Here is a 14,729-nt window from a genome sequence, read left to right on the forward strand (position 1 = left end):
TTGTAATTACTTCCTCAATACCTTGCAGTGAAAAGTCATCTGAGTTGTATATTTGAGAGGGATAAATGCTGGGGCCTTTATTTGTGATTGTGATTGTATTGTGATTTTCACTAAGAACAGAGAATAGTTTATAACCAGCTATAGTTTTCCAGAATGTTTATAATCAGCCATGTGTAATCAATGTACATTAGTAAGAGCTCGTAACAAAAAAGTAATCAGACCACAAATCTGTTGTAGTTTGAAACATATGGGAAGAGTTATGTCCTGCACTGAGAGGGAACAATCAGCCCCACATTGCTGGACGCTACAGCTCTTCTAAATTTCCACCAATAAAAACTCCCAAGGAGAAATCATAAACTTTTACGGCAAATTCCCTCCCCCTAGTATTCAAAAGAAAACTTTTTTATATTTAAAAGTTGAAATTAACAATCCTATGCCACTACCTTAGAAGTAATTTTAAAGCTATTGCACAGGGAGGACATTTTTCCCAGTTCTTCACTGAAGGGGGTAGCAAGGGGTAGAGGATCTACTCTTGAACGCTGCTTCCCTCTCTATCCTGTACCACTGAAGCTGTGCACGTTTTGTTTTTCAGAGGCTATGAGCACTGACACTTCCCGTTAATTGCCAAATGAAACCAAGACTTGCCTATCTAAAAGACTATGGATGCAAATTGCTGCTGCTGCAGTGGTCTCCCATAGAAGGTGTTTTAAAGTAACTCACTTTCCATTTTGATTAAAAACAGACAGGCAGACCAGCTACATAACGAGAGCTGGTATTGTCTTTACTCTGAATATTTCTATGGCACCACTACTACATCACACAAACACCTCCTGTGTTTCACTCTTCTTAACAACAGGCATTCGAACAAAGCACCAAGGCACACAGGAACTGGCGTGGGCACAGCTACTTCGAAAAATATCTGGGAGAAGAGTGCGAACTCATTGTTGCAACCCAGGTCCAGGGTCTATCTACAAGGGGCACCTTCACCAAAATTGCGCCTCCATATATCCAGCATTAGTTGTAGTAGACATTTTAACTACCAGGAACATTTAGAGTCCAGAGCAGGCACATCAGTGCTATAAACATGACTATGCGCAAGACATAACTCACGCCTTTTTGTAGCATGTCTGTAAGACGGTCAAATGCCTTTGTCCTGGCTGGACGTCTCACTGCTTTCACATGGGTGCTGGCAGCCCAGACATTTTTCTCTCCAGACATCATTCATCACCTCTAGATCTAGCACCAGGAATAGGAGGCAAATGCTATTACTCCCATCTGGGAATCCCATTCTGGAAATTTTCAAAGTCACATTTTCTGCATCTGGCTCCTCTGAGCATTTATCCTATGGGATATTTTTAGAGAAGTTGAATACTTCTACTGTGTAGAGTCCAGTATGAAGGCCCTATAGCTACAATTCTCAGCCCTCTAAGGACTGCGCTGTTCTCTGCATGAATTTAAACTCCTTTATATCCTGCAGGCCTTTGATGTCCATGAACACAAGAATATTTTCCCAAACACTCTGGACACTTGGAAAACTGCCAGAGCTTGTATGATTCTGAAATGACGTATGTTATTAATTTGAAACACCTTTTCACCATTAATGAAGCTTCTTGTGTGTAATCATGATTTTGTTTCTTTATCACAAGCATTATCTTGTAATTTTAATCTCATGTTACAGGCTGTCAGTCTTTCCAGTATGTTCTAACACTTGCTACTTGTCCACTTCCTGACTTGTTGGAGTTTGTCTCTCCCTTTATTTACAATTTATGAAACACTGGAACATAGGGATAGCCATAATTTATATCTAAGCATATTTGTTCTAAGCTTTTCAAAGCCTTCTGCTTTTGCTGGATTTCTTATCTACTGTTCTATCTTTATTTTAAAGGGATGAGAAATGTCTGTTCTGTTACTACCCTTGCTTGTTCTCAGGCTCTGGAAAAGAAACAGAAAATACGTGAGCAGCGAAGTTGAGAAACCTATGTCTTTAATCAGAGGAGTGAAGATATATCCTAAGTATCTTCTTAGAGCCAGTTTAAGTCTGTCAGTGTTTATCACAACAAATGCAACTTGGTATAATTGTTTGGTTTTGTTGCCTGATCCTGAGCAAATAAGGCAGCGAGGAGCCAGCTTGGCTGTTTTTAGCCTGCTTCCACCACTCCATCCACTGCAAGAGTTTGGCTGTAACCTGTCACACAGGAGATACTTCTAGAGAGAAAAGATTATGGTGTCCTTCTGTGAGTGCACATAGTACTTAAAGTGTACAAGTTAAAGTGACAAAAATCTTGCAGGCTATATCAAAAGACAGAAAACCAGCGGAAAAATAACACAGGGAAGAGAAAGATGAAAAACCATATTGTACTTTCATTGTGTATGGTTTCTGACATTTTCTATATTTAGCAGACTTTTTAGAATGATCCTTACTCAAACACTAGCAAATCAAATTCAAGGAAAAGATTAGCATAACAAAATAAAACCACCTTTGCTTTTTCAAATGCAAGATTGTGTTTAAACTCCCTTCCTGTTCAACCCATGCCAAGCTTGGCATTCTTTTCAGTGCATTCTTTTCTTGGCTGTGAAGTGATGGCCATACTGGCTTCCCGCTCTTCACCTAACCATCCTTTAAGGGCTTTAACCTGAATTGCTAGTTGATGAATCTTGCAGTGATAATGGAAACTGGAGATTCAGAGGTGTTCTGCAAACAACTAGCAGAAACCTACAGTCTTCTTACTCCCTTCTTCCTTACTGAAAAGTTAAAAGCTAAACAAGCCTCAAGCTTAAATTCCAAGCTGGATTTTTCTCATCTGTTTTGATACAGTATTTCCGCGCCCCCCCCCCCCCCCATCAATTTTAAGAAACCTGAGCTCTAATGGGCTTGCAAGAATGACAAATTGCTTACAGGCAATCGAGAAACATAACTTGACCTACAAGATGAGGAAACCGTGCTTCACTCCCACTCCAGTTCATTAGACATCAGGACATATTCACTTCAAGTTCTGTCAAAGTACCTGGGAGAAGCTCTTTGTCTAGCCAAGAAAGGAATCAGTCTTTCTTCTGACAACATGTTCACAGAATCACAGAATCATTAAGGTTGGAAAAGACCTTTAAGATCATCAAGTCCAACCATCAACACAACACCACCATGCCCACTAAACCATGTCCCAAAGTGCCACGTCTACATGTTTTTTGAACATTTCCAGTGATGGTGACTCCACCAGCTCCCTGGGCAGCCTGTTCCAATGCTTGACCACTCTCTCAGTAAAGAAATTTTTCTTAATATCTAGTCCAAGCCTCCCCTGGTGCAAGTTGAGGCCATTTCCTCTCATTTTAGAGGAAGATTAATTCATTTATCTCTAATTTGCTACTAACCACCTCCCTCTTCATACTTAAGCAGGGATTTATATTGTTCTGTATATAAAAAAATCTTTCCATTTTCTTAACCTACTCAATGAGAGTTAAAAAAAAGCCCACCATAAAATATTTTTTGAGGTTTAAATATTTTTGCCAGGGAAAAACAGCAGCAGCTCCTGGCCCTGTGCTCCCTATGCACCACACTGAAGACCTGAATACCACCAGTGGTATCTACCCTAGTCTGGGAACTCCCATTCTCACTCACTGCTTTTTCCTTACTTAGTGCTGTTAACATAGGGCGTTGGTCCCATTAAACTCAATAAATACTCAACAAACGCTTTGAAAGGGGCCCCTTGCTTCATATATACTTGAACAGACACCCAAGTGAAATGGTTAACTGCAAATATGTGTTCTTTATACTTTTTTGTTACAGAGATGCAGTTAAAACGCAGAGACAGTTCAAACTCTGAGAGTAAACACTGCATTTTAAAGACCTAGTCTGCCTTTTGGAAATTTCCATTGACTTTAATCGAAAACAAACTAGTTACTAGTTTACACTGTCTAAGGTAAAAATTCTAACATGAGTGCTTTGTGTGAATTTGTATTTTCTTTTGCCAATTGGCAATGATTTATTCTTTAAAATACAGGATATACCCACCCCAGATATTATTGTAGTTCAACGTTGCAAGTGTACTGTAAAAGTGACTGCGTTCTTTACAAGGTTCAATCTCATCATGTGAATACAAACTATACTGTTTTACATTCCTAAGTAAATACATTCATAACCCCCTTAAAACAGTAACCACAGTAGTGCATTTTGTATGATGAATTTTGAGAAAGATTATTTTAGGACATATGCTTTCAAACAGCTGCGCCAGAAAGCAGGTGAAGTACAGGAGCCAGATGGTATCCATAAAGAGAAGGTACCACCACTTCACATCTTGTAATAAAGCTGAGGGCTGCACCCTAATGTGTTCATCGTCATCAGGCCTTGTTTATTTACCTTTCACAGCACCCAAGCTGCCTCTCAGCAAGTGCAAACCTACTTGACAAAGTAAAACAAAAAGATGTTCAGCTTCTCTTCAGATTTTAAATGGAGGAGTGTATGCATCTTTTTTTCTGGTGAAGACAGAATTTACTAATGAAACATCATAATGTTTGATTGTAGTACAGTGATACATAAATACCTATTACAGTCTAATTAAGCAGAAAAATTCCATTTTCGGCTCTACAGGGCAGATTTTAATCCAGCTTCCAGTGCTTTCGGTCTGTTACAGGGCAGATTTTAATCTAGCTTCCAGTACTTTCAGTCTGTTTGTACATACAACAGCGATATGTGAGTTGGTTAAGAAAATCTGGACTTTTAACAGAACACCTATTGCATGTATGTCTATAGTACATCATGCATACCTTGATTTATTCCTTTGTACAACAGCTTAACTGTAGGCATACAGTTCTGTCTAGAGGGCCGCAGCAGTCCCTCAGCACTGGAAGCTGTTAATCTGTGTTTTGCAAGCCTTCCTTTGCCTCCAGGCTGAGGTCTTACTGTATTTTCATTACTTATTAAAAATAGCTGGTATTATTGTCAAATTAGGGGGATTAACCTACTTTAAAAAGGAAATTAGGTCAGTTACTATATTCACACCCAGCCTTCAACTCTCACGTATTGTTACACGAGACAAATCTTGCATCCTACAAAATGGGCAGTTTCCTGTGGAAAATACAGATCTGTGTGCAGCAGTCTGCTTCATCCCACACTCAAACACAACAGTGACACAAACACAGTGGGGTAAAGGCCCCATCACTTGTTATTAACTCTCCGTGGATACAAACCTCGTGGCCAGAGAAGAAACACGACTTACTGCACGCTGTTAAGAGGTTCTCCGATAGCAGGTTGTTTGCAACAGTGAAGACAAATTGGGCTGTTACATACTTCTGATATTGGAAACACACCTAAAAATCAGACTCCAAAACAGTTTTTGAGATTATCTTCACCAAAGCACCTAGGAACACCCCTTCCAAACTACCTTACCTGAAAAAGAGATTTAGATGAAACAACCACTGAGAGAGGAATCCATTTGGCCAACCACCAAGCTACTAATCGTCTCTGACCAGAGATCAGGGAGGGAAGGGGTGACAGTACCCGACCTGCAGTAACAGGTCTTGATAGCTATTGTGGCATCTGAAACACCAGTAGAAAGAAGCAATTCTTCATGCTCTGTGCAACTGCCATTGTCTCAGGCTATATGCAAAATACAAGGCCCAGATGCTTATCTGCCATACAATGATGAGGAATGCAAGTGCTCACAAGACAAAAGGCTCAGCAGACCACATCTCCACTCATTCCATCCTTAGCTTTTTGAGTCCTCTTTTGCTCTTGGCCCCTTATTTTTTTCCACATTTAGGCAGGGGAGTGTGTTGTTCACCCCCAAGCAGAGCTCAAAAAACCTGCTTCTAACCAACCCCAACTCCCCGTGAGAGGTCTATGACAGAGCTCTTAAGTCTGCTGCTTTCAGAAAAACTTTTATTCTGCCTCCAATTTCCCCAAGCCAAGGAATCCTCATAATTGTGCTTCCCAGTAAAAGGACAAGATTGACCTCTAGATAATACACCAAGAGAAAGGCAGAGAGAAAATTACACCTCTGTGGCATTTCTCCGACAATTCTTTCTCTCCCAAACCAGGTCACAGTCACTCTCTCACTTTCACACTGATGCAGGAAATTCAACATGTATGGAAAAAATACTGAAGTTACATGTAATTTAGACAGCTAGCTAACTGCACCTAGGAAAAATAACAAAGTTAACCATATGCTTTTTCTCTTTCCTCTCAGCTTCAAGGTGATCTACAACAAAGAGACTGCAATTTAGATTGCGATTTTTTCATATTAATTACACTGCAGAAAAGGAGAGAGAGGAAAGAAAGTAGGATGAATCCAGACTGTACAGGCATTCCTTTCACTAGCATAGTGAGCTGCCACAGTTCAATCTTTAGCATTCCTTGGTATCCACTTCTCCTTTCCATGCCTACCCTCATGCATAGATACTGCTGAGAAAAGCTAAATCACCAGGAAGCCTAAGATTACTCAAGGATCATGAGAGCTGCTGTAGAACTGCCCCCACAAAAGACCATACAGAAAAGCCTCAGGAATCCTCTAAGCACCCTCATGATTCCTTACTATAGTACTTTTTAGCAGATGACAGGAAGAAAACTCTTCTGTGGTTTTTTTTTTTTTCCTTTTAAAAAAAGTGTCCAGAAAAGGCAAAGAATGAAGCAGCATTTAGCACATACAGACCCTCCCATCCCCTTGGGTTAGCTTAAAAGCAGGTGTCTAGGCTACATTAAACAGCATTCATTAGTCTCTCTTCTCCATCTTCTTTAAGCAATGCATGGAATACGCAGGCAAATGAACATTGCCGGGGCGTCCCTATGAATCCCACCAAGCTGGGACTGACAATGTTCAGCTAAAACTTTTTCTTTTCCTGTTTTCAAGGATCATCTCCACACAAGAGCCAACTGAATATCCCTTAGCTGTGAAGCAGATCTGGATTTTGTAACATGATGTTGTTGCCTCAACATTCCCCAAAAGAAATGCACAGGCTCAAAGAAAAAATCGGTGACAGTAGTGGTATGCAACATGCAGATCAAAATACCATTTATCACTTCTACAGCACGTGATGGGTCAGCAGGTGTTTTTTCTGTGTTAACACCACAAAGCACAACAAAGCAGCAGAAGCATGTTCCAAAGACATATATAACCCAAATCAGCTAACACAGGTAAATGAAATGACAGAGATGCCAGCTGCAGGATGGACAACCCAAGAATAAGATCTCTGCAACATCTTTACTTTTTTCTGAATCATTACAGGTCAAGCAGAATCACATCTTCATTGTGTAATAAACACTCATTTTGCATTGTTAAATGTCACTCCTCAGAGTTAACAGCTTCAAGAACCAGGGATAATCTTGCACCTGAATTAAATAGACACCGCCACAACAACTTCTTGTTTTGTAGCAACATAATATACCTCCGGCATTTTCCTCATCGATCAGAACATATTGCAGATGAACACTGTAAGCAACGAACTTGGAAAAGTTGGCACCCCTCCCCGCCAGTCTCTGCATGGTTAGGTGGGCAGGATGTTCAGCTCCTCCCCTACACAAGCAAGGAATGACATTTTGCAGAGTTAGTATGTTCTTTACCTTGTAGCAAACATTGCTCTCAGGGAAGAGAAGGTAGCAGCATCTTCTTTCAAAGCCTTCAGCTCATTCCGCAGCTTCATCATTGTCTCTGTAACCATAGCTTTTTCATTTTCATACTTGCTTTTTAAGTTGGCAAGGGCTACCTCTGCCGTCTATTGTTTACCAAGAAGAACAGAGAAACGTACTAGTTAATGAAACTCTTCACAAAGTGGCTGGCTAAGAGATTTCTAACCACTATTCACATAATGACACATTTACTTTGTACTGTAATGTTAAACTTCTGGTCAACTTTTCTTGTACAAATTAAGCAAAATTTCATTTTTGAACACTGGAAACATATTGGACATATGGATCTCCTACTCCCATTAACCACGCAGCAGCACCTAGGAAGCTACAGAATATACATTTAGCTACAGCTATCTCCAACTACTAAAAGAAATTAAACTTTACATACTTCAACACAAAGAACAAAGAAGTCTATTTAGTATCTCTATACTTAAAAGCATCTACTGCACTGCTAACGTGTATCAAATGGCACAGCCCAATCCCCAAGGACTAATTTTACAGTTCACCCCTGTTACTTAGACCATGTTCTTATACCACACCCTCATCTTGGAAGGCTTTCTTTTATTTTGCAATTTAGGAGAGAAGAGTACATAAGTTTAAGAACTCTACAATTCTTGCAAGTAGGAAATAAGATTTACCTCTTCATTTTAGGTGTCTTACGTTAAATATAATGTGATATAATTCAGACAGGCGGTAGATTGAAGCTACCTTAAGCTTCATAAAAAGTCTCATGAGCATGTGACCAGCAAAAGTCAGTTAAAGACCCAGCGCTCAGCTTTGCAGTAGGACAGCTGTGTGCCTCTAACGAAACAACCTGCTTCAGCCTTGTACCACAAGTAACAGCAAGAAAAGCCCCACTGAGTTGAGGGTATGGCAGTATGACCTCAAAGATAAATTGTCTTGTGTTTATGACCTAATTCCCTGACACTATAACCTTCATATCTGTAAGACCTGGTTACCTGTTTGTTGGCCTTCAGCACAGTTCTCAGCGTTGCTATCTGTTCTCTCTTGGTGCTCAGCAGGGACTTCAACTTCAGAATTTCTTCCATGAGAGCTTCCTTGTCTTTGTCCACCACTGGCCCAAGTTCTTGAGTGGCAACACGCTGCCTGGACAACTCTGTTGTTCTGTCCACAGCAGCTTGCAGGTGTTTGATCTGATCCCGGATTATAGCGATCAAGTTGTAAATGTTCATTGGTTCCTTCCGAGGATCTGACACAGGAGATGGCAGAGATGACACTGGAGATGGGCTGCTGTCACCGCTTCCATTCTCTCCCTTTCCTAGCTCTATAGTTAACAGCCCTTTAGAAAGAAGAATGGGAGACCTTCTTCCCTTGGTCTCTGGACTACTGCGTCCACCTTTACCTTCCTTATAGTAATCCAGCATCACTCTGTTTGGAGTTTCATTGTTGCACATGCAGACATGGTGGTATAAATTGGCCAGTTCTTCACTGAAGGTGACCAGTTCATCTTGGGCCACACTGAGGCTGCCCTGTGTTTCTCCAGCAACATCACTGACTTTCTTCAGCTCCTTCTCCAGTCTGGCCACCTGTTCTCTATCATGCCTACTGGATTTTTCTAATGAGGTGATCTTTTCAGTGAGAGCTTGGCTCTCAGTCTCATATCTGCTCTTCTCTTCCTCATACTTAGACTCACATTCTTTGTATTTGGCCTTAAGATTTTTAAGCTCTTCTTTTAGGTCAGTAATCTCTGCCATAGCCACTTTGTATTTGCACTCTAGGATCTCTGGCCCATTGATGTCAACTTCGTAATAGTCTCCATCTTCATGGCTGTCTCGGTCCTTCTCATTGTCAAGAGCAGACTGACGTTCCTTGCTGACCTGGAGCTTCTTCATTGCATTCAGATTTTCTGTGAGTCTGCCAACTTTCTCATGCTGCTCTGAGAGGGCTCCCCGCGTATTTTCCAGCTGCTTCTGAGATTCCTGTAGTGTTGTCAACAAGTTCACCTTTTCTCTTTCCATCTGAAATACATGAACACAGACATCTATGTAAAGGAAACTGTATCACTTCAATGGTTTTATTATAAGAGATGGCAACTTAGCTAAGGTCCATATGGTTACAGAAATCCGATCACTTGCACGTTATGGAAAAGGCTATTTAACTTATTCTAAAACTACCTCAAGCAGTGTTCCTTGCCAATTCCTTCTCATTTCCACTCCAAAATGCACGTTTTCACACACTACTTCCATAGCTGATGGTCTCATTATAAAAACATCCTTTCAGCTGAAGATAAGCTAAAGTGTACTGTTATCTTGTAAATTATCAAGTAAATACTAGAAAACATGCAGCTAGTCTATGGTGGAAGCTTGGAACTTCATGAATAACTCAGAAATACTGAAACTTCTGAAGTTTCTCCTCTGAAAGTTCCCATTTTGAAAAAATCCAGCCACTTTTTCCACAAAGGCTTTTTCTTACAGAACACATGGAAAAAATGCTTGACAATTTAAAACATTTCTAGGCAACATAAATACGTACCTTGTTTCAAACTCTCCAACCTCCCAATAACACAAATGTAACACAGAAATGCTTGGTACTGATTAAAACTTCATGTTCTTCAAACCAATTACAGAAAATAGCTATGGTGTACAAAACTCATTTTCATTAAGATGAATGGAGTAACTATCAATTTTTGAACAAAATACCATCTTTCTTGTTAGTGACATAATGAAGTAGATACAGCATGTACTGCACAGAAGATGCATTACAACTTTCCTCCAAACATAGGACATGACTGCTAGTTTCTTTGCATCAGAAACTTTATAGTTCATAAATATATAAATAATATAATACACAGTTCATACTGTATGGTGGCCATGTGAGATATTGAAAAGACGGAAATTACAACCTAAATAAACTCTAGCAGCTATTTGGAAGTACACAGTTGTTTAGGAAACCCATTTACCTGTACAAGCTGTTGTTTCAGCTTCTGGATTTCAGAAATGTTTAATTCACTTAGAAGATCTGAAACCAGACTTGGGGCTGGCAGGAAGCTTTCATTTTTCTTGGGTGTTGATGTACTATTCTTGCCATTGCTGAGTTTGCTGAGGCAGTTTTGTTCAAATCCATTCATGATTTCATCATTATTGGGCTCTGTGGCTTCATCACTGAACTTCAGTCCATCCAAAGAGATGTTCAGGTGGCTGTTGTACATGGAGTCATTGATGTTCATGTAGTGAGAAAGCTCCTTTCGAAGATTGTTCTTCTGCTCTCGCTCTGTCTTCAGTGTCTCTAATGCCTCCTCAAGCTGCCGTTCAGAGATCTCCTTTAGCCGTATGGCATCTTCTAGCTGGCTGTTGAGAAATTCTGTTTCCTCTTCAAGCCTTTTGATTTCATGTTTCAGGCCTTCAAACTCCACCTGGAGATATACAAATGGAAGGGAAAAAAACTCCTAATGAAAATGCCTGCCTGCAACGCACCAAGTAATTTTATTTTTGAATGTTTGATTTCACTAAATAAAGTGAGAACAGAACAATTTTTTCAGGTCTAGAGTCTAGGTTTGGCACTATGACTGTAAACACTGCTTAGATAATTTACCATCACAGAGACCATGGAATAAAATTTCTGAGCGAACTGTTGAATGAGCTGACCTATTTCAGCTTAATTAAGACAGGTGGGAGATGAGGTGTGTGATACAGAGGCATCACAAAACAGGCTTTCCTAGCTCATGACGCAAACTCTTTCTCTATCTATCTGATTAAAAAATTCCATGGCCAACCTTCCCACAAATTCGAGCTCAACATTTCCAAACCCCAGCATCGCAAAGCTATGCTTCTGACACTCTGCTGCACTGCTGTTAGAATATGCCACTTGGCTTAAAACTGTTGGGATGCACCTAGCAATCAAAGTCTGCTTTTATACGTTAAAAATAAAATGTTTTATCATTTCTGTCATCATCATTTCAGCACATCTTGAGACTGCCACAATTCAAACTTTACACTTCAGACTCACAGAGCTAAGTCTTTACCTGTAAAATTGCATTTATTTTTAAACCTCTCTTGCACTGAAATTATGAGCACCAACCATTAGTGTATTTTGAATCCCGGGGTGGACGGACGGGGGGACGGACACAGATGACAAACAACACCAAACAAAATAAACAAACAAACTAAAGAATACCTTTTCCTTACCTTGAAAGAAAGGAAAACATACCACATGATATATGACCCTATTTATTTTTGCCAACCGCTAAAGGAATTTTAGATGCCAACATATACCAATCTGGTAGTGCTGAACAACGCCTGTTTTAAAAACCAGGAACCAATCACGTCAATTCATATTTGCAAGTTAAGCCTGGGAAAACTTGATGGCTTCTTCTAGTTATGTCAGTGGGATAATTAAAGCTTAATAAAATTCATCAAGTGGGATTAGGACAAGGCAGAAAACAAAATAATCCATTGCCATGAAAAGAGTTAGCTCTTGGTTCTATACATGTCCACTGAGCTCAAACGTTTAAGATTGCAGTCTATTTTCAAAGGTTCCAGAATACAAACACAGTAGTCAGTAATTACTAGCAACTGACAAGATAGAATCTGAGGTTAAACTTGTCTCAGCCCAGAATGACAGCATTCTTGAATATTGTTATTTTAGAATGTGAACATGGAGCTGGGAACTTGCACTTGGTCCTCGGAATACAATGAATGAGACAAAAAATAAGGTAAAAAACAAAAGTAACCAGCTACATAGGTTGGATTTTACCAGACCACTATCTCTTCCAGTCTGCATTTAGAGTGTAATAGCCCCTTCATCCCTACTGCATGATGTCAGGGCACCCAAAACAGAGTAACCAGACCAAATATATTCAGGTGAGAACAGGCCCAAGTTGGAACACCCGTTTGGGCACATGAATGAGGCCAAAGTGATAAACATTAACATGGAGTTTCACCTGGAGATAAATGAAATACATTCAATATCCCAAATACCTCAGTCAGTAGAGCAGCTTTCATGCAGAACACTGAAGGAGATCCGAAGCAAATCCTAGTAAGCTTTTTCTATGTGCTCACTACAGCAGATGGTATTAACACTACTGTTTTCTTGAAGAACTTTTATTTCAGGAATATTATACCATTTTCTCAATTGAACCTTGAGTTTTATTTATACAATGAGACTGACAGGTACCTGAAGAATAAAAATAGCAAGTCCCCAGTTGACACATGAAGGTAAGTGAACCAGGCCAAAGACCACATCTAATCTAATTACCTCTGCAAATGATAACTCAGGGAAATTATTGAGCTGTTCCAAAAATGCAGTTTTCTAAAATTCTGAAAATAGCCAGACCTGTGCAATTACTTTTCTAATGAGCAGTCACACAGGTCTGAGAGTATAGAGCTACTATAACAGTAGTCCATGTTTAATGAAAGTAGTTAGAAGAGCGGAGGAGTACAGAACTGGAGAGATAATGTAAACACTAAGTAGCAGTAAAAACATACGTTCAGCAACAGACCAGTTACAGATACTGTTGAAGAGGACAGATGGATAGTATTGCAAAGAGACACTAAAAAACTAGTGTAGCAAAAAGACTAAACCAAGTAACAAAGCAGACTAGGAGAGACTTCACGTCCATCAGAGAGAGAGAAGGCAATGGAAGGACTTGGAGGTCAAAAGTAGAAGCAATAAAGTCTTACGACTGTGTATAAACAGAGTCAGAAAGCACTTAAACATTTTGGGACAACTCTTGGTACTAAAAGATAGAGCTTATAGTCTCAAAAGCAGTACAAGCATAGAAAAGAAATGAGACAGAACCATGCTGTAACACAGGAATTAACTGTGCTATGCTCACTATTTTGAAAAACTTGCCTGATTTTGCTTCAGGACGGACACTTGTTTCTGGAGGCAGATGTTTTCCTCTTCAAGCTCAGTGTAGTCTTGCAGCAAACGTGCTTCTCGGAATTTATATTCCTTAATATCATCTCGCAGACGGGCCCTTTGGATCTCCACATTCTGATTGACCTGGCAAAACAAAAAAACCCCAAAATAATGGTGACTTGGTCAGCTACAATTAAGTTTCAAAATTTTATCCTCCCTTATGTGCACTAATCAATTAGATTTTATTCAAACAGAAACTCTCCCCCCTAAATTACAGAAAACCGAGTCATTTACACAATAGTTAGATTTTGTTTTCTTGCTTCTCTTACAAATTCTCACCCTTGACTCAAAGAAAAGTTAACGAGCAAGCAGGGAAAGCAGCATTCACACCTATGTTGTCTCACCGGCTGTAAGCAAGAGACAAACGTTTTCCAGATCAGAAGTCAATGCCTGAATCTGTCAAACAAGAAGGGCCTTTTCACAAGAGAAAGACAGATTTAGATGACTCCAGACCTTTTCTTTATGCCCTTTTCTTTACGCCCAGTGAAATATGTTCTAATGAATCCTTCTGGAGAGAGACACTGAGTTAAAGCTCAAATGAAATCCAAGATCCCAGGTAAAAAGAGGTAGCAACTGTAGCTGACTTGTAAAATGTGCCTGCCCCTCAGCCCCAAGACTTTAAAACAAACAAACAAACAAACAAACCCCAAAAACCCAATCACCATTATTGTTTCAGGATAAGTAAGAAGTAGAAATCAATATATTGGAGAAGCATGATCTTTAGATCTATCATAAATATACACAGACACTTAAATAAATTGAGCTAGCACATACCCAGCTATGTGAATGGCTCACTGTACTTGGTTCTGTTTTTTTCCAAAATTATTTTCCTTCAAGCCACATCTTTAAATACTTAATTGAAACAAAGTGAAAAATATGTTCCAAAACATTAGCAGAAATATCTTCAGAGAGAGGCAAATAAGCAATATAGTTCCCTATAAAAATAGTATCCAGATATTTTAGCAGCCATACCTGTGAAGTGACAGGATGGTTTTCCAAACAGTTCTGAATCGGCTCAAAACAAACGCAAGCTCATGAACTAGGCAGCCTATCAACTCAAGTAGTTAGGTTATGCTATCTTATTTCTGTTTCCATCTATCCAGCAGCCCAGCCAAGAAAGCTTCATCCTCTGGTATAAAAACTCAGATTCCCTTAGTGTTCTCCATTTCTGGTTAGAAACAAGAATGTCAGCAATGAATAAAATATGGTCTGAGTCCTCTTGTAAGCGTGCAGC

The 14,729-nt window shown here is 39.7% G+C and overlaps 1 protein-coding gene across 1 annotated transcript in view; it reads right to left on the bottom strand.

Moving 5' to 3' along the window:
• Positions 1 to 14,729, bottom strand: part of BICD2 (bicaudal D homolog 2 (Drosophila)) — a 41,365-nt gene that overhangs the window by 5,695 nt on the left and 20,941 nt on the right. The window contains exons 2-5 of the mRNA XM_010294311.1: positions 13,427 to 13,579; positions 10,536 to 10,988; positions 8,575 to 9,594; positions 7,550 to 7,701 (exon numbers count right to left, since the gene is read on the bottom strand). Coding sequence (XP_010292613.1) covers positions 7,550 to 7,701; positions 8,575 to 9,594; positions 10,536 to 10,988; positions 13,427 to 13,579 — 1,778 coding nt within the window. The remainder of the gene's footprint in view (positions 1 to 7,549; positions 7,702 to 8,574; positions 9,595 to 10,535; positions 10,989 to 13,426; positions 13,580 to 14,729) is intronic.

This window comes from Phaethon lepturus, unplaced genomic scaffold, assembly GCF_000687285.1.
Source record: "Phaethon lepturus isolate BGI_N335 unplaced genomic scaffold, ASM68728v1 scaffold3129, whole genome shotgun sequence".
Taxonomy (NCBI): Eukaryota; Metazoa; Chordata; class Aves; order Phaethontiformes; family Phaethontidae; genus Phaethon; species Phaethon lepturus.